Source organism: Micromesistius poutassou, assembly GCF_964030765.1.
Source record: "Micromesistius poutassou genome assembly, chromosome: 17".
Taxonomy (NCBI): domain Eukaryota; kingdom Metazoa; phylum Chordata; class Actinopteri; order Gadiformes; family Gadidae; genus Micromesistius; species Micromesistius poutassou.
Genome location: NC_140287.1, coordinates 15,552,847 through 15,575,459, shown reverse-complemented (window position 1 = coordinate 15,575,459; position 22,613 = coordinate 15,552,847). Strand labels below are relative to the sequence as shown.

At 51.3% G+C, this 22,613-nt stretch overlaps 2 protein-coding genes across 3 annotated transcripts in view; both read left to right on the top strand.

The window, feature by feature from the left end:
- The window catches only part of nin (ninein (GSK3B interacting protein)), a 30,001-nt gene extending 14,129 nt beyond the window's left edge, over positions 1-15,872 (top strand). The window contains exons 12-28 of one of the 2 annotated variants that reach the window (XM_084481863.1): positions 68-178; positions 786-875; positions 1,296-1,440; positions 2,189-2,310; positions 2,700-3,790; positions 7,638-7,736; positions 7,838-7,907; positions 8,071-8,259; positions 8,380-8,496; positions 8,715-8,828; positions 9,169-9,315; positions 9,571-9,747; positions 10,185-10,310; positions 10,798-10,902; positions 11,660-11,752; positions 14,051-14,158; positions 14,583-15,872. In XM_084481863.1, the coding sequence (XP_084337989.1) occupies positions 68-178; positions 786-875; positions 1,296-1,440; positions 2,189-2,310; positions 2,700-3,790; positions 7,638-7,736; positions 7,838-7,907; positions 8,071-8,259; positions 8,380-8,496; positions 8,715-8,828; positions 9,169-9,315; positions 9,571-9,747; positions 10,185-10,310; positions 10,798-10,902; positions 11,660-11,752; positions 14,051-14,158; positions 14,583-14,798 (3,120 nt within the window). In that variant the 3' untranslated portion in view covers positions 14,799-15,872. Of the gene's footprint in view, positions 1-67; positions 179-785; positions 876-1,295; positions 1,441-2,188; positions 2,311-2,699; positions 3,791-7,637; positions 7,737-7,837; positions 7,908-8,070; positions 8,260-8,379; positions 8,497-8,714; positions 8,829-9,168; positions 9,316-9,570; positions 9,748-10,184; positions 10,311-10,797; positions 10,903-11,659; positions 11,753-12,550; positions 12,683-14,050; positions 14,159-14,582 lie in introns of those variants that run through there. The other variant, XM_084481864.1, reaches the window with a different exon arrangement.
- Positions 15,873-16,311: 439 nt separating this feature from the next.
- The window catches only part of sav1 (salvador family WW domain containing protein 1), a 7,587-nt gene continuing 1,285 nt past the window's right edge, over positions 16,312-22,613 (top strand). The window contains 3 exon segments of the mRNA XM_084482647.1: positions 16,312-16,584; positions 17,464-17,955; positions 21,939-22,209. Coding sequence (XP_084338773.1) covers positions 16,491-16,584; positions 17,464-17,955; positions 21,939-22,209 — 857 coding nt within the window. The 5' untranslated portion in view covers positions 16,312-16,490.

Here is a 22,613-nt window from a genome sequence, read left to right as displayed (position 1 = left end):
TCCAGGTACATTAGACCACCTTCATCCAGGTTCTCTGTTCATTGGGTCTGTTGGTGTTCCTCTGCAGGAGAACCGGCGTCTGGAGTCTGAAGTTCTGGACGGGAGTGCGAAGCTGGCAGCGGCCCAGGTCCAGATCTCCAAGCTCCAGGCCAGCTTGGAGAACGTCCTCCGAGAGAAGGTACCGCAGTACCACGGGTTCCTCACGCCCTGCGGTGGTGTTCTACTGCTGCCTGGGGTTTATTTGTTTCATGTTCTCGAGCTACGCCTGAAATCACCGTCACTTAACCACAGGAAATACAAAAAAAAAAAAATAATTCTTGTAATACATCCCTTTTTAAGATATGTACCTTATTTATCCCAGACTGACACGAGAAATAAGAGTTAGGACAAATCACCAAGTGTTCTGTGTCCAAGTATAACGTACAACACTTGTGCGTAATGTATTGTATGTATAATGTATACCTGTGCATACATTTGTATTGTAGTTATGCGTCCATGCATGCATGTTTTTTTCCGACTTGGTAGCTCGAACACACGTAGGTCAGAGATGACGTTAACGAACGCGGCATAACACCGCAGGTGTTTGTGATGTTCTTTACCTGTGTAGTAAATGAGCTAGTCATGTGATGGTATCAGATCAGCGCATAGACTTACTCGCCGATACCCGATACTGCAATTTAGGCAGTATCGGAGGAATTTCTGATACTGGTATCGGAAAACAACTCTAGTATTGTGTATAACCTATACCTGTCGTGTCATTAAGCATACATTTTGTTTCCCCTCAGCTGGGGGACTTGGACCCAGGCAGTGCGGATCTGTTACAGCAGGAGGAGCGCTTCAGACAGCTGTGTAGCGGCTATGAGGCTCAGTGCAGAGTACGTCTTCTGACCACTCATCTGACCATAACCCTATTATAACCTATAATTGTAATCTGTTTATAAATCAGTATTCAAGCACTAGCCCTTAATCACTGTTATTTAATCTATTTATACATTTCTTATAACACTAGTTTTTACTCTGTATTATTCATCCTATTGAACATTACTTTTTAATTACTATTATGTAATCTATCAAATTGCTTTTGGAGTTAATAAATAATCACAAATGATTGCCAGAATATATACTGTCTGTATTTTTTGGAATGCACCCCATGTTGACCGTTTATTTCTGTGTGTGTAACGTGCGTGTCACATGGGTGTCACGTGCGTGTAGTGTAACATGTGTGTAGTGTAACATGTGTGTAACGTGCGTGTAGTGTAACATGTGTGTAACGTGCATGCTGCATGGGCCTCCAGGAGCTGCAGGACCGTATCGATGAGCTGCAGTCGGAGCAGGCCCTGCAGCGGCTTGGCAGGAGGTCCAAGCCCTGCGGCCAGCCCCTGGCCGACCACATGGAGTCCGACATGGAGTCCCAGAGCCCGGGCATGGAGTCCGACCCAGGTACGGCTAGGTCACACGCTGCTCCTAACGGTCTGTCGTGCGTGGGGCTATTCAAAGGCATATTCAAAAAAACAATAATCAATACATTGGTAGTCAAGGCGGGGCCCTAGTGTTGTTAAGGAAGCCGCCTCAACCACACAGTGCTGGGGGAAACACTGGTATACAATACGTTTCCTAGAATTTATTTGGGGTGACACCGAAAACCTTAAAAATCTAATCTCAAGGACGGGAACCAATGTGGGGAAACTGGAACCATGTTGTTTGTGGAGCTTGGGGATTGAACCCAGGACCTTGACGAGGCTCCTCCCCCTGCAGGGAGCAGGGGGAGGAGTGCGTGAGGGTGTTGTGTGTGGGGCTATTCACATGTACGTCGTAACGTGTATGCTTTGGAGGTTTTTTTTAAGGTTCAAATGACTGATTGACACTTAGGAAAGACGTGTTCTGCCCCCTGTCCTTTTCTTCCATTACCCTGCACACGGTTCAGTCATGATTTGGTTTGTGCATACATTAACAGTTTTATCTACGAGAAAACCAACCTATTATCACATGTCTAGGGAAACTAGAAACTTCCAATCAGCTGCTGAGAGAGTCCAAACAGAAGGGGTCAAAGGTTGTTGGTTCGAACCCTAATGTTTGCGGCCTGCCTGCAGGCATCCTGGTGCAAGATGCCCTCTTAGCCCCACCTGCGACTAAGCGACTTAGTGCATAAAACAGTGTAAATACTGTTCTCTTCCTGTGTCTGATCCAGGTTTGGGCACGGAGGAGGTCCAGCCCTTCAACATGAGCCTGGAGGCGGAGATGATGCTGGAGCAGCTGAAGGAGCAGCACAGCCGCCGGGTGGAGGACCTGCAGGCCCAGCTGGAGAGCAAGGTCAGTCTGGGGCGGCCATGTTGGATCAGGCTGCTGTCTACATATAGGGTCGCTGAAGGGAAGCCGTGCACGTTTCCTTGGGTTTGACCCCGGGACAATTCTGGCAATATATGATAGCATGTCATATATTCCCTCAGTGGTTTTAAAGTAATTTCTTGTTGTCGTTGATTGACTTTAATACGATCGTAGTGGTTACTGTACTAAATATTAAATACATTGCACTTTCTACAATGCATTTTTTATCAAGTGCTATATAAATAAAGTTGCCTTGCCTTGCCTTGCCTTAAGTTGAGGTGTTTTCAAGCTTCCTTAATGGAATCTGATAAAACGATGAAGGATGTCTTTGGTTCAGCGTGAGTTCATCCATCTTGTTTCTCTGGTGGTCTCAGGTCCAGGAGTCGGACCGGCGCGTGGAGGAGCAGCGGACGGCCCACGAGGGCCAGCAGGCCTCCACCTCCTCCCAGCACCAGGAGGAGGTCCGGGCCCTCAGGGAACAGATGGTCAGCCTCCAGACCCAGGCCGGGGTCTTCCAGAGCCAGCTGGAGCAGGCCGGGCTGGAGCGGGACGGCCTGGAGAGGAGGCAGGCGGAGGAGAAGGCGGAGCTGGAGCTGCAGCAGGAGGAGGAGGTGGCCGCCCTGAGGCAGCGCCTCCTGGAGGCCCACACCCAGGCCTCGGACCTGGAGGAGCAGCTGGCGGCAGCAGCGGCGCAGCGGGTGGAGGAGGTGGAGGAGCTGAGGCGACGCCACGCCCTGGAGCTGAGGCTCCTCCAGGAGAAGCAGGAGGTGCTGCTGGAGGCCCGGCTGGAGGAGGAGAGGATGCGAACACGGGAGGAGGTGCAGCTCCTGGAGGAGAGGGCGTGTGAGGAGAAGGAGCGGTGGCGTCTGGACCACGAGGCGGAGCTGGGCGCCCGGCTGGAGGAGGCGCAGCTGAGGTCTGAGGAGGAGAAGGAGGCGCTGGTGGAGAGGCTCACGGAGGAGTGGCGGAGGGAGAGGGCCGCTCTGGAGGAGCAGAGCAACCAGACCCTGCAGGAGGTGCTGGAGGCGGGCATGCTGCGGCTGGTCAAGGAGCAGGAGGAGAAGGAGAGGCAGCAGAGGGAGCAGTGGGAGGAGGAGCGCGTTCGTCTCCAGAGGTCCCAGGAGGAGGCGCTCCTCACCGTGTTGGCGAAGGAGCGTCTGAAGCTCCAGGAGCAGCAGGAGCAGCGGGAGAAGAGGATGAAGGAGGCGTGGGAGGAGGAGAAGCTCCAGCTGGAGGAGGACTATGAGGGGATGCTGCAGGAGAGGCTGAAGGAGGAGAGGGAGAAGGCGGAGGAGGAGAAGGAGGAGGAGGAGAAGCGGTTCGAGAGGATGCTGATGGAGGAGACGTCTCGTCTGGAGGAGCAGCACAGGGAGGCGGTGAAGGAGCTGAGTGCCCGACACGGCGACGAGAGGGAGGAGCTCGGCAGCGCGTTGGACCGGCTGCGAGAGGAGGTCATCCAGGAGAGGTGAGGATCCGTCTAATTATTAACATTACGAAAGTTCTATCAGTTCTATCAAGTATTGTCATTTGGATTCGACTGATCAGTTGGGCGGTTGTACTTCTACTAAATAAGAGTATGCCAGGAGAGATTGTTGGAATATTTGTATTTAATTTTTTTTGTCCTCCAAAAGTACTTTTGGAGTACTGCAATTTTGCAATGTCCCATTGCAAAATACTTGAAACACTAAACTAAATGAGAATTTGTGGTAACGTATCTGGTGCAGTGACGTTGGTTTAAAAACAGCAGTCTGCCCTAAATGCTGATCTTACCCACGGGTAAGACTGTCTTTGCTCCTTTAAACCTTGCGTTCCCACTTTGTGAGTAACAGGCACAATAGACGAGCACAGAACTGCGCTTTTGAATGTGAATGCATTTTGAAAGCATGCGGAGAGTTAAGAGAACGAGAGAACGAGAGAGAGAGAGAGAGAGAGAGCGGTTCAGTGTTCCAGACACTGAGACGCCGTAACCCTCCCTGATTCACCACGCACAGGCGAGCCGTTGAGCTCCACTTCTCCCAGAGACTCCAGGAGGTGGAAGGGCGCTTATCAGGGGACCAGGACTCTGTGGCGGAACGGTTCCAAGCGGACGTGTTGAGACTGGAGCAGCACTACAAAGCCCAGCTCGGGGCCCTCTCCGAGAGCCACGCCGAGCGGGCCCTCGCGTGGCGGGCCGAGATGGAGGCGGCCCTCCTGGAGAGCCAGGAGCAGAGGAGGCTGATGCGAGAGGCCCTGGAGCAGGAGAGGGTCTGCCTCCACCGGGAGCGCGCCGCCGACCGAGAGGAACTGGAGAACGCTCGCCGAGAAGAGGTGGAAGCGGTGCGGAGAGAGAAGCGTGAGCTGGAGAGGGAGCTGGAGGACCTGGCCGCGTCGTCCCAGGCCAAGGAGAGGGACCTCAGCAGGCAGCTGATCGAGCTCTACAGGAGGCTGCAGGAGAGCCAGGCCTCCAGGGAGGACGTTCTCGCCGCGTCCGAGAGGACGGCGCAGGAGCTGGAGGTGCTGCTGGGTCAGGCGGTGAAGGACTTTAAGCAGGAGAGGGCAGAGTTTGTTGAGGAGCGGGCAGAGCTCCAGAGCAGTCTGGCCCAACTCCAGGAGAAGTACAGAGAGGCGGTTTCCCTGTCGGAGGAACAGAGCCGGGAAAAGATTGAGCAGTTTGACCGTCTGAAGGACAAGATTGAAGATCTGGAGACGACGCTCCAACAGGCCATGGAGGGGTTTGAATTTGAGAGGCTGGAGCTAATACAGAGCATAGCCCTTCTTGAAGATGACCTAAAAGATAATCTATGTCTCCTGGAGGCCCTGGACGACGAGAGGGTGAACCTCGTCTCGGAAAGGGATCAGCTCAACATCCGAATTATGGAAATGGGAAAGGAACTCGATGTTCTTTCAGAAGTAGGAAGAAAGGAAGCGACAGACCCTGGAAATATGCTTGACGCTGAACCGGTTAATCTTGATGTCATATATTTGTCTTTCAAAATCCAGGAGTCACAATCAAATACGACACATGGAAACATGGAGGAGGGTTCTGTCGGTGATGACGCCGTCGGTATTATTCCACGTGACTCTTGCGCCCTCGATGGTGAATCGGAACCCCCGGTGGATGAGGAGCAAAACACAGCAGATATGAGCGTGACTGCTCCCATTGGCTGCAGTAGCGTTCCCAACGGAGATGTGGAAACCGAAGATCTGGAATCGTGTTGTTCATCAACAGGTCCACGTGAAACATCAGCACCCCTACTTCTGGAAGAACACAACGAAAATCATCTAGAGGTGAGGGCCGAGAAGCCCGCGGTACCAGGAGAATGCCCTGAAGACTCGGATTGTGTGGTTGTTGGCGATGAGGATGATGATCGGGAAGATTCCCCTGTTGCCATGGACAGCCACGAAACCAACGGAGACGACCTACTGGAGCAAAGTTCAGACGTCCAAGAGGAATTCGAACCCGAAGAGGAAGAAGAAGAGTCTTTTGCTTCCGAGACATTTTCTACGGAAGGTCCTCCTCATGGCGGGTCTCTCTCGAAACACAACACGGACGATCCCAGAGTTTCCCGGGGAACCCCGAGCGTGGATGTTGAAGAGGAGACGGAGCAGGTGTCTGGAGGTGAAGCGGCCCCATCACCAGAGGCAGTAGGCCACGATGATGAGCAGATCTCTGGAGGTGAAGCTGTCTCATCACCTGATGTGGTTGCCCATGATGAGGTGCATATCTGTGGAGGTGAAGCGGCCACATCACCTGATGTAGCAGGCCATGAAGAGGAGACGGAGCAGCTGTCTGGAGGTGAAGCGGCATCACCTGACGTGGTAGGCCATGATGAGGAGCAGATCTCTGGAGACGAGGCGGCCACGTCGCCTGAGGCGGTGGGCCATGAAGAGGAGAGGCATCTTGGGTTGTCTGTGGTGGTCCAGTCATGGGATCCAGAGAATAACCCTGAAGATGGAGCGGTGGATGAAATCTCCCATCACCTCGACCAGAGGCCGTGTCACACGGCCGCGGTGGACCTCGTAGCTGCGCAGAGAGTGGCTGACTCCTGCGGTGGGCCGACTCCACGGGACGGGGCGGTCGGTCGTTCCTCGGTCGACTCTCCCAAGTGTGGGAAACTAATCAAACCGGTTTCCCAAGAGTATGGGTTCTCAGGCTCTCCGGCGGTGGATCAGCAGGATGACCCGGACCACCGTGAGGATGAGAAACCCTTGAATAAACTCCAGGTCCTGTACAGTGACGCCATGGAGGAAAACACTCTTCTACATCAGAAGATCTCGCTGCTCCACCAGAAGACCGTCACGTTGGAAAGCATCTTGACGTACAACCGCCAAAAGATCAGAACGGGCAGCCGAGCGTTAGAGGAGAACCTGACCCTGAAAATGAAGCTGTTCAGTCTAACGAAGCGGGCCGAAGAGCTGGAGACGGAGATCTCCGAGACGGCCGACATCCAGGTCCGATACGACGCCGGACGCCACGAGAACATGATGCTGAAGGAACAGAACGGGGAGCTGAAGCGACGGCTGTCCAGCCTGGAAGGCCCTCTCCGTGAGGCCGCTGGTTTCCAGGGCCAGCAGCACGGGGGCCTGGTGGAGGAGATCTCCACCATGAGGCGGGACAACCTCCAGCTCTCGGAGCTGGTCCGGGAGCTGGAGCTGCAGGGGGACGGAGGTCTCCTGGAGGGGGACGCTACCTGGGAGACGGCCTCCCAGGAGCGGTCCTTCCAGGTCCAGGAGATGAGCGGCCGTCTTGAGGCCCGGTCCCAGACTGCGGCGACCCGCCTGGAGGTCTGCTGCGAGGACCTGGAGGTGCAGAACGCGGACCTCCGCGGGGCCCTGGCCAGCCTGCAGGGGGAGGCGTTGACGCACAGCGAGTGGATGCAGGTCCACAGGTAACCGGAGGACCAGGGTAGACCCCCAGCACCCTGCCTCAACCCCCACCCTCCTGATCTCCTTCCTCTGGGTGTGATGTTCCGTAGCCCCCCTCCTGCGCCTCCTCTACCCCGGGTACGGTGCCCCGACGCTGGCTGTGTTGTGGTTGTGTTGGACCCTCGCTCCCCCTGTGATGGATCCTGTGTTGTGCGGTGAATAGGTAGTTAACCACGATAGGTTGTGAGTAGGTAACCCCTAAAGGTCAGTCGTTGTACACATGGCAACTATGTAGTTTGTTGTCATTTTGGTTTGATTGTGGATTAAGTCTTCCTTCTCTGTTTACAATTGTGTTCGCTGTGTTAATGGAATGTACAAATCCATTTGTGTGTTATTTTTGTTTTACATTCCATTTTGTGTTGAGCCTTCAATGATCTGACGGCCGTTTTGTTTCCGACCCCTAACAGATCTGAAGTCAGTCGACTGGAGGAAGAAAACGTGAACCTCAGTCAGAAGATCACAGCGCTGAAGGACGAGGACCTGAAAGGGGCCAACGTAGACCTGCGGTGAGAACATGCCGATGTTGACCTGGCATAAAACATTGAAATGTACTGTTTGTTGCAAAGTTTCAATTTGCTGTCTACCTTCTCATTCATTTGCCTTTCAGGCAACAGCTGGACGACTTCCAGAAAGAGAAGACTGAGGCTGAGAATATGACAGAGAACTTTCAGAAACAGGTATGCATATCAACAAATTATTATTCCAGCCAGTGACTAACCAAAAATAAACACTTATAAATATAAAATCTCTGAAGTCTCATGAATACAGTGTCCAGTAATGGACATGCACACATTCAAGCACTCTAAACCCTCCTACGGGATCTCCCCGCTCCTGCCTCAGATCTCAGACCTGCGTGCCCGCGGCGACCGTCTGCAGGAGGAGAACGCCCTGCTGGCCCAGGAGAACGGCGTGCTGTCCCAGGACAACCTCCAGAACTCTGCGGACGTGGAGGAGATCAGCCAGCAGCTCGCCGAGCTCATCCAGGAGAACGAGAGGCGAGAGGCCACGCCGGTGAAGGACCGGATCCAGGTGAGGCTCTCGGGTGGTCCAGGGGCTGGTCGTCATGGTGCTGGTGTGGCGTGGTGCTAGATGGTTAACTAGCCGTTTGTGTTGGGGTAGATGGTTAACTAGCCGGTTGTGTTGTGGTAGATGGCAGCCTGTGTGGCTGCCTTGGAGGCAGAGTTGACCAAGTCTCTGGAGGAGGCCGGGCGGCTGGAGGAGAAGAACGGCAAACTGGAGGAGCAGCTCTCTGCCCTCGGAGAGAAGGTAGGTGTCCAGCCGAGGTGGAGGTGGTGGTGGTAGTGCTCTGTACCATCAACCCACACACACGGCCATCGACTGTTCAGAATCATGGCTGCAGTAGGTGGTTCATAAAACATATCAATCTCTTATTAACGTTCTACCATCATGTAGGGCATAGGTTTAATGTTTGACCCAGTATGTGGCGTGTTGCTTACCCCATGGTCGTGATGCTTCTGTTTCAGGGGACCAGGGCAGGTGTGATGGAGGAGCAGCTCGGCCAGCTACTGAAGGAGCGCAGGACTCTGGACAAAGAGGCCCAGGCGCTGCGCAGCCAGCTGGCCAGAGCTCAGGACAAGGTACCACCCTGAGCTCATTGAGCTTTCCTTTTAGTTGAGATGCTTTTTATCCAAAGTCAGGAGCTGTGGACGTTAGGGATCGAACTCACGGCCCTGTCGGTGGGGAGTCGAACGCCGTAGCCGCTACACGATCCTGCAGCGCCAGAATCGTATTGTTTAAGTTCAACAACATCTCAGCATTTAACTTGTCTCCTTGTGATTGAGGCTTCTTGGTCAAGGATGAAACAATTTTAAGGTTGACCAAGAACATGTTTGAAGGCGGATTTAATACCAAGAACTTGTACAAAGAGACTTTGTCACGTCTCTTCTCCTGTTTCTCCTCTGAACGTGTGTGTGTCAGGTGGAGACGCTGGATGGAGCTGTCCAGACCTCCACCCTTCAGGCCTCCCGTCTGAAGGCCGACCTGCGCTTCACCCAGCAGGAGACGGACACCCTGCGCCAGGAGGTGGTCTCCCTGCACAAGCAGCTGCAGAACGCCCACAAAAAGGTCAGTTCCTACCAGGGCTCCTGGATCCAAGACAAAAGGTGGACAAAATGTCAAGTCTTGAGTCTTTTGTGGAAGCTTGTGAGCAACTCTGCGGTCCTGATATTGGCAGGGAGCTCATTCCACCACCACGAGATTTAGCTTTTGGGACTCAAGCTCACTGGACTGGGGCAATAGATCCTCAATAGATCCTCAATAGATCCTCAGTGCCCTGACACTGGACCGGGCCTGACCTCTCCCTTCCCTCTCCTTCCCCAGGTCCAGATCCTGGAGCTGGCCTACTCAGGGGGGTTCCAGGAGCACAAGAAGCTGCAGCGCGAGGAGCTGACCCTGCTCCAGGAGCAGGAGGAGGAGCAGCTGCTGAGGCAGGAGAACCAGAGGCTGCAGGTGGAGCTCCTCCACTCCAGGGCCGACCTGGGGCACAGCAGAGACAAGGTGAGCTCCTCATGCAGACATTCATTCATTCATTCATTCATTCATTCATTCATTTAGACCTGGTGCACTGCAGAGACAAGGTGAGCTCATCATGCAGACATTCATTCATTCATTTAGCAGACACCTTTATCCAGAGCATCCTACAGTTCAGGTACCTGAAGTTCTTAAGGTGCGGTCAGGAGTTAGGGGGCAACTTGCTCCAGGATGCCTACAGGTGGACTAAGGACAAAGGGGATTGAACCCTAACCCTTTAGCAGGGAGTCCAGTATAGCCGTTATAAACTTGGTACACAGATAATATAACTTTATTAACAGAGACGCTTCGTAAATGGCCCAAATTTTAAAAAAAAAAATGGGCTAATAGGCTCTTAAGGAAGTCACTTGGTATCAACACATCAAAAGGTCTGGCCCTAAGCCCTCCGCTGTGGCTCCTGTCAGGTACGCCAGCTGGAGACCTCCATGGTGTCCCTGAAGCAGCAGAACCACGGGGGTCTGGTCAAGGTCCTGGAGCAGGAGAACTCCTCCCTGAAGAAGCAGCTGGAGGTCAAGAAGAACCTGAGCGAGGTGAACACCTCCACTACATAGACACGCCCACACAGAGACACGCCCCTGGACACACCTAAACACACAGACATGCCCGCACACACCGACACGCCCGCACAGACACGCCCGCACACACACAGACACGCCCGCACATACACAGACACGCCCGCACACACACACACGCACACACACATGCACGCCCACATGCACAACCACACACACATGCACACACACACGTGCACGCACACACACGCACGCCCACACACACACGCACACACACGCCCAAAAACAGACACGCCCACACACACACAGACACGCACGCACGCACTCCCACACACAGACACGCCCACACAGCTTCGCCTTTTGTCTGTTGATTTCCTCGTGTGGACCATCTATTGAGTTATTCTTCAAATGCTAGTTTCAATCCATTATAGCGGTACTATTGTATAGTGTGTATATTACCACCGTCATGTGAAGTCATCTGAAGGATGGTTGGTGATGTCCTCAGAGCTGTGGAGGAGAAGGGGAGTCTCACGGAGAGCTGGAGAGTCTTCGCCAAGAGAACGAGGTTCTGAAGGCCCAGACGGCCTGTCTGTCCACCCAGCTGATAGAGGTACGTACCCAGTACCCGGGTTCCACCCAGGACAGGGATGTGGCTCCCTCTCCTGGGCTCATCACCCACCACTGACTCCCTCACCACTAGAGACGGGCCACAGCCCTGGTTTTCTTTATGTCCGATAGTTATACTGCGGCTAGCGTCCCCATAGCAATATTTAATCAAGAAAATGTGTAAATGTATAAACGCGGACACCAAAAGGTTATGTTTGGAAGCTTTGGTGTTGGTATTAAATCAACTGCACAGTGGAAGTTCGTTGGAAGGAAAGTGCTGCCTATCCTAAACAACAATAACACAAAAAACATAAATGAAAAGTATAAAGGTAACAAATATACATACATGTATATTAAAACTAGTCAAAGACACCACTGGTACGGATTTATGTTTTGTTTTGATATGAGGATCAATTCAATTATATCTGTATAGCACTTAATCACAGGTACAGTCTAAAAGGGCTTAACAGGCCATGTATTTACGACACACCCCTGTCCCTAGCCCCCCATCAGGACGAGAAAAATCTCCCTTAATTAGCAAGGAAGAAATCCTGAGAAGGAACGCAGAGTGGGGGAGCCCTCCTTCCAGGGATGGTCAGGAGTGCAAAGGGGGCCATGAATACATACCTACATGCAGGCAAAACACTTTTAAGTCTCTGATGGGTTGCTGGCTGGTTGACCATAAGGATAGATTCCCAGAGTACTCCGGTTCTGATCCACCCCCCCTGCTAACCTCCTCCTCCTCCTCCTCCTGTCCCCAGGCCTTCCAGGCCCAGCTGGTGGGTCTGCTGCCCGGGTCTCCTCACCGGGCTCAGAGAGGACCCCACCGGGGGGAGGACCCCGACAACATGCAGGTACCCCCCCAGACGCTACCCTGTCTTCCTGTGAGCTCACTTCCTGTTAGCTTGCACCACGGCCATTAGTGGTGCTTCTACATTTCTGCACCATACCGAACATTTCCCCGTGGGGTCATCTCTCCACCTCGGCCTAGCCCGGCGGTGGGCCTCACACTTCTGTGGTGTCACATTCCCATCCTTCTCCACAAACCACCAACCTCTTTTTTCATCACAGCTGTGTGTGTGTGTGTGTGTGTGTGTGTGTGTGTGTGTGTGTGTGTGTGTGTGTGTGTGTGTGTGTGTGTGTGTGTGTGTGTGTGTGTGTGTGTGTGTGTGTGTGTGTGTGTGTGTGTGTGTGTGTGTGTGTGTGTTCGCTCGCAGGGTGTTGTCATTCCACAAAGTCTTGAGTGACGTTGTTTTGGCTCCATGGGGGGAGCCTGATTTTCCCGCTCTTTCGCGAGTTGGCGAATGTAGAGCGGCTTCTCATTTCACCGTTTCTTCTTCCCGGGGTAGTTGCCTGTCTCACCCCCCTTCATGCCACCTGTAGCTCCACCACCATCTGTCCCGGCTCATTAGCATTAGCTCATTAGCATTAGCTCACCGGTAGCTAGCAGCACCAACTCCTGGTTCACTGTGGTGTTTTTACTGTTGTTGTCGTGTCTGCACTGGCATCAGTGGTCCGGACGTAGGGCGGTTGAACGTAGCATGGAGGAGGTCTGTTAGCGGACCGTTCTGGTGGATGTTGTTTCTTTTTTCTGTGGCCGGTGGGGAAGGGCTTGGGACTGTCGGTGTAGTGAACCTACCTTCTCTCTCCAGGGGGTCGTGGTGGAGCAGCGGGCCGCTCACACCGACAGCTACCGGCGGATTGGTGGACTGTGACACCAGCGCCTTTTCCAGTGCTAACGCCACGCTACCGCCAACCGCTAACCCCTGCTAACGCTAACCTCTCACTCGCAAGACTGGCCGCATCTCCCCCTGCCCCCGCCTGATGGAAACAAACGTTGGCTAGATAGGGCTCTTTTCTTTACTCTTGCTGTCCAATGGTTTGCCGGTTCCGATATCTACCTAGAAACCCTGCCTTGTCAATGGCACAAATGTGTAGTTAGATTTCACTGCTGCTAGGTGGCAGACAAACGCAGAGAAATGTTGTTGTGATTTTCCAAAGGAAGGTTTTTAAACAACTTAGTGAATCAAAGGTCAAAGTTTGTCCGGAAAAATGCTGACCAAAATATGCTGCGTTTCTGCTTTTGGAAGTATTTGTATACTTGAATGAGTGTCTTTTTTAACAGATGACTTCTGGGAATGTTCCGTTATGCACTGGTACTGTTGATGTCAATGGTTAAGTCAGGGTGTCTTTCTTAAAGCCTAAATCTATCGCTACCTTGGCCTGGAGGTCATTGGAAACTATCTTGCGTCTATCTCCGACCGCCTTCTTAACAATCAGCAATTCCAACCTGTTGATCTGGTCCTTAAACAATGTGTGCTGAGATACTTTTTGTCCAACTAATAATGTCTAATCAGTGTTGTGTTGTGTCTGTCCGTCTTTCCTTGTCACGTGTGGTTTTCTTCTGTCTGTTTACCAAGCGCGGGATACAAGGGAGTATTTCACGAATGTTTGTTTATTTGTATTTCACGAATGTTTGTTTATTTCTCCGTCTTAAGCGGTTTAAGCTCAAGTGTTTCGCGGCTCCTTAAAGCCTGCACTGCCGATTTGAATCCGGTGGTCAGTTTGGTTTTCTGGGTATGTCAAACAGTTAGAGCACAACTGTAACGCTGCGAGTGTCTCTTCTCTTTGTGTTGTCGTGTCGGAGAACTGACACCGACACCTGCTCCTCAAAGATGGAGGCAGTGTGTCGCGTTGTGTGTGTGTGACTTAATTAATAACTCAAGGTTCTGTTGCACTACATATCCATGTATTATTTATTTTATTTTAGTATTCAATATTTAATTTTACTTATGATTTATTTATGAATTAAATTATTTTGTTTGCAGCGGTATCCAAATCAACGTAGTTCTCCTTTTATACTGTTTATCTAATGTATTTATTTTTTTAACTAAGTTATTTTATTATCAAATGCAGTATCCTCGTCGTAATTGTACTGGAATAACTTCTATGCCTAAACCAAATAAAGCATCTAGCTCGAATACAATTTGCCTTGCCGTGTGGATTTACTCATCTCTTCCCGAACACGTTTAATCAAAATACTAATAATACTGGAATATTAAGGCCAGCGCTGTATTTAAATCAGCCAACCTTCGACCCGAATGATTGGATAATAGTTCCCGCCTTTGCCCCCCCCCCCCCCCCACCACCAGGATGAGAGGAAGATGAAGAAAATGGAGGAGCGAATGAGGGAGATTGAGCTGACTCTGCACAACGTCAAGCTGCTGCTCAGAGACAAGGTGGCTCAGCTCAAGGATCAGGTAAACCACTTCTACCATAACACTAAAACCTGGAGCCGGACACTAGGTCCACGTTCATGGATGAGCTTTGTGTGTATATGGTATTTGGTAGTCTTTTTATTTACATACATATATTACATATATGTATATATATTTATATATAATGCTGGGTTTTATCTAAATATATTGTTTTTTATACAATGCTTTTTATAGGCCACATATATTGTGTAAATATACAATGCTGCTTTTAAGCTACATGCATTGTGTAAATATACAATGCTGTTTATAAGCTACACATATATAGTTATCATGTCCCATGTCCAGCCCTTTGTATCTTCCTTTTGAAAAGCGCTCCAAAAACACAGATGACCACCTGGCTGAATGGGACCTCCTCTCCCCTCTCCCCTCTCCCCTCCTCTTCTCTCTCTCCCCCCGTCTCCTCCAGCTCCACAAGAACGGCCGGGCTGACGTGCTGATCCAGGACCTGTACGTGGAGAACGGCCACCTGCTGAATGCCCTGAAGCGGACTGAGCAGCAGCAGCACATGGTGGAGAAGAAGAACTACCTGCTGGAGCAGAAGATCTCCAGCCTGGGCAAGATCATGCGGGACCTCAGCCCCGCCCCACCGTCCCCGGCCAGCTACCGCTCCAAGTGCTCCTGAACCCGACCGTTCACCTTCCGGTCAAGAAGGGGTCCTTAGGTGGCCATTTTGAGTGTCCTGCGTGTTGTCTGAACCGCTTGGGGTCCTGACCCGTAGCCTAAGAAACCCCTGCACTTTAACTGAAGCTACCAGGTAATATGTGGAAGTGTGTGCAGGCGTTGGACCTCCATAGAGAATGCCAATGAAGTTCTATGCCTTTTTTTATATCCAGTATTATTATTTTTTACTTTTATTATCTTTTAAGAACTTTTGATTTTGCTTGAATTGCCAAAGCCATGAGCAAATTATTGATGACGAACTGCCTTAAATTAATCATTTTAGGTCTACTTTTCTATTTATTTGTTTGTGTCATGGGTTTTGTGCCCGCTTGCCAACGTCATCCTAAAGCAGGGACCCAGAATGTCATGCGGGTGCCCACCTGCGGGGGTCACTGTTTTCCCAGAAGCCATCAGACGTTTTGCGCGGTATAAATAATAAGCAAAACATTCTCTAAAAGGTGAAATAACTAGAATTTCTCATTTGCAGTCTTTCAAAGGAATGCACTCTCTACAGGAAGGGCCCTATGGGTCAAGGGTCACGACCCCACCGTTTGAAAAACACGGTCTTAAATCTTGGTAGCATTTCTCTTTTCTTTACAAATTGTATTCTCATGTGGTCACGCCTTGCATTTCTTCACCGTTCAAGGACGAATACCTTCAAGCTGGTTGCCAACAAGTTTATTATAGGTTTTATATGTTTAAAAAGGTGAACTCTTGATGAATGTGTAAACAACACTATTTATTTTCCCTGTGAGAATAGGCTTCCTATTTTACCAAAGTGCACTTTCTAAGCCGTACAGTGTTATTTGTGTTATAGTATGTGTCCTATACCTATACTTGTCCTATACTACATTTAAAATATGTCTGTCTGTCTTCCCTGAGATAAAATTGACACTAATATGAGAACATAAAGAAAACCAGTTTGACATGTAAACTATGATGGAAGACAATAGTCCTCTGATCTTTTGTTATGTGACATTTACTTTCAATGTTTGTCAAGACGTAATTATGCCTATACAAACAGCATTGAGCATCTGTTAGGTTTCACAAAAATGACCTTTTCCTGTGTACATAGGACTATATTGGACTGAGAGTGTATATATTTATGAAGGATGCACTAAAGGTACAGGGTAGAAATTGTATTTCTGCAATAAATAATTGTGTAAAACAAATTGATTGATTTGGCAGTCCTGTTTGATACATTGCATTCCTGGTTTTGATATTTCTTCAGCGGATTTACTTTAACAGCATAGTGGTGTACAGTTTAATTAACCTTGGCCAAGCAACACCAAATGCTTTATGTCTCTCAACTAAAAAAAACACCACTTTTGGAGATGGAAACCCCATAATGAAGTCCTAGGCATACAGGGGCAGAGGCACTGCGGTCTACCCGGCCGCAGCGGGCCGGGCAGGGACCGGGAGGAGGCGTGCCGGAGAGGGGGCCCGGGCAGGAGGCGTTCCGGAGCGGAGGCTGGTGGAGGAGCGACGCGTCCAGTCGCCGAAGTTAGCTGGCTAACTTTAGCTGCTAGCTCATTTAAAGTAACAAAAATGTATTCCTTCCACTCTTTGCGGCTCGAAGGGGATTTCTGCCAGGCTCGGGGAGTTTGTCGTGTCGACACAGCACCTCGCCGTTGATGTGTCCTACGCTTGAGTTATGCTTTCGCGAAAGAAAAGCAAAAACGAAGCGTCGAAACCAGCCGAGGTCCACGGGAAATACGTGAAGAAGGAAACGTCGCCGCTCCTGAGAAGTAAGCGCAACAAGTAGCCCCGCTAGCCGACGCTAGGCTAGCTCGGCAAAGTCCAGCGTAACTTCACCTGAAAGTCGTACATAGGGGATATGTTGTGTTTTGTAAACGTCTAATTACGTTCAGGGCTGCATGACTCTGACTAAAAAGTAGTGTTTCGTCATACTTTGTGGAGTTTGTGTCACTTCAACCAGCGCTCGATGCTAGCGTTGAATGCTAAAACCCCCTCGCTCACTATTTATCATGGACCCGAGGTACAACAACATGCACGCCACACCGGCGGGGTGTGATCGCAGGCAGAGTACCGGTCGAGCACATGCTGAATCGCTACAACTTGTATTTCTACGATACACGGGAGCCGTGCCAGTGAGTGTCATCCGAGTAGAGATGCTTTGTTGACTAAATAAACCCAGCTGGGACGCCATGGGTGGGACGCCCGCTGGCAGCCGCGGCGGAGCGGTGTCATCGCTGTCTGAGGAGCTGTGGAGGCAACATAGCAGCTATTTATTGTATGAAGTGTTAGGTCAGGTCAATAGCCAGAAGTAGAGGGTAGGGCGGCGGTAGGTGCACTTTAACTCAAGCGAAGTACAACGGATCTATTGACTAGGCTATTTGAAGTCAACTTTTTTTGCAGACATTTTTTGTTTTAAAGTGAGCTCAGATGGATTTCGTTAAGAAGCAGGTAGGGATCAGGGCATCTTGCTCAAGGATACTTCGAGGTAAGCTGTCAACATTGTCATTTAGGGATCAAAAGCGTGGCTTTGTGCGGGAATCAAAACACTATGATACCACTTGAAGCTAAATGCATGTGTCATCCCCACTGTGATTACTGTCTCTAATGAACCGGTCGACTCGCTGCTATAACCTCCCTCCCCTTCGCAGATCTTATGCCCTCTTTTATTCGCCATGGACCCACCATTCCAAGACGCACAGAGGTCCCCCTGCCTGAGGCGGGGCCCACAGTGTACACAGCCCCGCCCAGCAGGGAGCCGGCGGTGTCCCGCAACAAGAGCTTCCTCCGGCCGCCGGTCCAGAGGCCGCCCCACGAGGTGGCCCGCCGCGAGAGCCACCGGCTGTCGGCGCCCCCCTACCTCCCCCGCAGCCTGGGGGACCTCCCCCACGAGTACGCGGGCTCCGCCCAGTCCTTCCTGACGGAGGTGACCCCCATGTCGGAGAACGGGGACCCCGGGCGCTACTATTTCCCCCCACCGGCGGAACATTACTATGACAACCAGCGGCAGCAGCAGCAGCAGCAGCCTCGCCGGCTCCCAGAGCCCTTCCACGAGGACTATCGCTACTACGAACCCAACGAGCACAACTTCCAAAGACTGGCCCCGCTGCACACCCCCCCGGCCCCCACGAGACCCCCCGCTGGTAAGGGAAGAACGTGAGAGCCGTGTGTGTGTTGGCCTGGATGCTGACAGGTTCAAGGAGAGAGGTTGATGTTTGTGGAGTACAGCTGGACTGTATGGGGGTCATGGGTTGTTTCATGGTATGGAGAAAGCCCTGGGTTCAAACCTGGTCTTTCTCAGTATATCTGTGTTCAGAGTTGGCGCACTAGTCTGGTGTTCACTTGGGCGGTTGATTGGCTCAGAGTGCGAACCCACGGGCAACGGGGCGGAGAGTTGTTTCCCTGAAAATGTTGGTCATAGCAATGCCATGGTCAACTCATCCACATTAGTTTATAATTTAAAGTGAGTATATCTTACACCACTTTTGGGGAATTTCACCCCTATCACTTCAGTAGAGCGAAGGGAAACGGTTGCAGCTTTTGTTTGGGCTCTGCACAGGGAGGGCTGGGGGGGGGGGACACACAACGGCCAGCGGTCCCAGGTCCCCTGCCTGACGCATCAACATGGACATAAATGTACAGTGAGGACGGACTTTTGTGACGAGGGAGGGTGAGAGTGACAGTGGTGTGGGGTTGTTAGCCCGCAGCCCTTATACTTAGTGGATTACCTCCTGTGGTGTATATGTTGACGGACTCTCCCAGTCCCGCCTACCACTTAAGCTGGACCCCTGTTTGGGCTGAACCTAAACAAGCAGGGGGCGAGGGTGTTGTTTAACCCTTTGTTGGCCCAGTCTTGGTGGCAGCGAGTTGGGCGTCTAGCAGGGCGCTCCTCCTCTCAGTCAAAGGTGCTCAGCTCGGAGGATGGCGTCGCGGCGTGTCGACTGAGGTACTGCAGGACAGCCTGGCGTCTGGACTCTAGGGTGTTCACTCCCAGCTGTCTGTGGCCATTCACTGTCTAGCCTCAATGACCTGTCTGTATTCACTGTCGGTTAGACAGTGAACACAGACACCGGTCATCAAGAACAGGTAGGGGTTAGACGATGAACACAGAGGCAGGTATTTAAGGACAGGTAGGGGTTAGAGTCTTACCCTACCTTGTTATTGATGACCTGTCTCTGTATTCACTATCTAACCCCTATTGCTCCTTAATGAGCTGTCTCTGTTCACTGCTAGTCACATTGAATACGGCTTCTAAATAGTAAATTCTGCATGTCTTTCCGTCGTTGAGCCTTGGGAGTGAATTGACCTTCCTGGGAACAGCGGCCTAACCTCCACAGAGACGGGCCAACTCCATCCCTCAGGTGTCTGTCATCTGTTTCGACCTAATACAACAGTCGTGAGCCGGAATGATCTCACACAAGGCTTTAGCTTGAGCCTGCCAAAAGTAACAGTGGGGTTTACGTTAGTGTCCCACGAAGTGAACCGTTTGACACAAATAGTTTTCTGTCCTCCGTCGTCGTCTTTCTGCTGCCGTTAGCATGACCTCATCAGCAGCGCTGTTAGCTCTGCTCGTTGCACCGGGTCAGACCCCCGCCTGGCCGCCGCGCTGGGGAGTTTGGATCGTGGACAGGAGATCAGGGGAAATGTGGCAGAGATGATGATGATGAAGTGAAGGAGGAGGAGGAGGAGGAGGAGAAGAAAGAGGAGGAGGAGGAGGAGGATTGCATTCCATCCTTTCATTCAGCACCGCAGAGAACCACGGTAGTTCTGTTGCTGTCACCGCACCGCGGAATTTAGCAGCATTCCAGCGGCCATTTTGAAAGACAAACATATTTGTGTGTGTGTGTGTGTGTGTGTGTGTGTCACCCCCCCCCACTGCTCCACATAGTTCACTTGTCTTCTCTTAGGTCCTCATGTGTTTATTGTGTTCTTTTGAACCCAGTTCTGGCGGGGTCACATAAGACACACACACACACACACACACACACACACACACACACACACACACACACACACACACACACACACACACACACACACACACACACACACACACACACACACACACACACACACACAAGCTCTGCATTCTTCACTGGCAGAATCCCAGAACCTGTTGCGTGACCTTACTGTGTGTGTGTGTGTGTGTGTGTGTGTGTGTGTGTGTGTGTGTGTGTGTGTGTGTGTGTGTGTGTGTGTGTGTGTGTGTGTGTGTGTGTGTGTGTGTGTGTGTGTGTGTGTGTGTGTGTGTGTGTGTACACACTACACACATGCTATTCCAGCAACGTAGTATGCAAAACGTGTGAGTAGGCAGAGGTTTGTGTGTGTGTGAAGCGATGCTCGGCGTTTCTGACCAACAGCATGTGTTCATCCTCATCGGAGGCACTCATCCCCAGAGCCTTCACTCACTCATAACACCAGAGTGTGTGTGGTCTCACATTCCAGTGAAGAACTATAGTACGAATTGTTTGTGTAAAAATAGTGTGAGACGCTAGGGCTGGGCGATAATCCATCATTATCGGGAATCGTCTCTGAATAGCACCGTCATGAATGATACTGACTTGTCATCCATGAGTGTTACAGTGTAGATGACCTACAACGAGAACGCATGCGCTTAGAATGACCAAATATGAGGTTTGATCGTCAGCGAGGGGGAAAATGAGTTCTAGTCATGGCCATTCTCCACCTCACCTCAACTAGGAATTCTTGAAATCTTAAGCATATCGCAATATTGACTGACATCGTGTTAAATTCCCCGTAATTATCGTACATGATGCATGTTTCCATATGGCCTAGCCCTATGCGTGGGTCTTTTGTGTGGAGATGTATGTGTGATATCAGAGTGCATGTCTTGGTCGTCCTCAGCAGAGACACACGAGACATCCACTCAAAGGGCTAAGACCTGGTGTGGCCTCGGGCCCCGTGCCTCTGTGGCCTCAGGTCTGGTGGCCCTGCGGCCCTGTGGTGAGAGCGATCTGAGGGACCCGTCACAGCGTTCACATGGCAGCTCCCTCTCCCTGCCCTGCATTCCCTGCTATTACTGCTGTTTGTACAGTTGGCCAATCTCAAGAGACCCTGTTTTAAAATGGTGGACGCATTCTTGACCTATGCGTGACCTCTTCCCATACAGGATGTTGTTCAAAATATTCCCCCAAAGATATCTCTCTTCCCTCTCTATTTCTCTCTCCATCCGGTCTGTCTCACTCCTCTCTTTCGCTGTTTCTTTCTTCATCTGTCGGTTTCTCCTCTCTCCTCTCTGTCTCTCTCCTCTCCTCTCTGTCTCTCTCCTCTCCTCTCTTTCTCACTCCTCTCTTTCGCTGACTCTTTCTTCATCTGTCTGTCTCTCATCTCTGTCTCTCTCCCTCCTCTCTTTCTCTATCTCTCATCTGTCTCTCATCTCTGTCTCTCTCCCTCCTCTCCTCTCTTTCTCTATCTCTCTCTCTCTCCTCTCTTTCTCTGTCCGTCTCCTCTCTTTCTGTCTTTCTCTGTGTCTTTCCTTCTTTATTGCTGCTCTTCTCCTGCATCTCCTTCCACTCTTTCTCCCTCCGTCTCTCTGTCAGTATCTTAATGGAATTGTTGCAGCAGTGATTTCTCAGACTGTATACTAAAGAGCCATCTGACTCTTTCTCTGTCTGTGTCCCTGTCTCTGTCTCTCTCCGTCTCTGTAGAGAGTGGTTTGCATTGGTGATAACTTGGGACAGTACATTATATTATCAGTGGGAAAACCCTCCCATGTGTTTCCTCCCTGTCTCCAGAGAGTGCTGAGAACCATGACCATGTGATAACCGCTCACCTCTGCCGAGAACCAGAACATGACCATGTGATAACTGCTCACCTCTGATGAGAACCAGACCCTACATGACCATGTGATAACCGCTCACCTCTGGGGAGAACCAGAAGCATGACCATGTGATAATAACCATGAGAGAACCGTTCTGTCTCCAGCGAGTGCTCCACCTCTCTCCTGAGAACCAGACCGTACTTGACCATGTGATGATATGACCATGTGATAACCAAGAGAGAACGGTTCTCCGTCTCCAGAGAACGGTTCTGTGTCTCCAGGGAGCGCCCGGCTGAGAACCAGCTGCTCCGTGACCGCCCCGCGCTGACCGTTGTGTGTTCCCAGGGATCGGCCGCATCCAGGCCAAGTCCCTGGGGAACCTGTCCAGCCTGGCGGCCGACGACCTGCCCCTCCCGGGGGGCTGGAGCGTGGACTGGACCATCCGCGGCCGCAAGTACTACATCGACCACAACACCAACACCACCCACTGGAGCCACCCGCTGGAGCGCGAGGGCCTGCCGCCCGGCTGGGAGAAGGTGGAGTCGGCCGAGTTCGGCGTCTACTACGTGGACCACGTCAACAAGCGCGCCCAGTACCGTCACCCCTGCGCCCCCAGGTGATTGGCCGACGAGGTGCAGTGGGGAGTGGTTCAGGGAGTGGTCTTGTCTGTCTGTACCCTGTTTGGCCGACGAGGTGCAGGGGGGAGTGGTCTGTCTGTATCTGTCTGTACCCTGATTGGCCGACGAGGGGCAGGGGGGCGTGGTTTGGTGTGATGATGACGATGGGGGTGTTGTATTTTGTTTTGTTTTTAGAGCTTGCTTTACATATGGAATGAGTAAAGATCTAGAATGGGGCTCGAAATTGTAGAGCTTTATTTTAGTAGCTTAGCATTTTATTTGCCAAACAAATGACCCATGTAATTTTACAAATTTATTGTAGAAGCCCGGAACTTTCCAACATGTTAAACTCCCTCCCTCCTCTCCTCCTCCCTCCTGACTCCCCTCCCCCTGACCCCCCCCC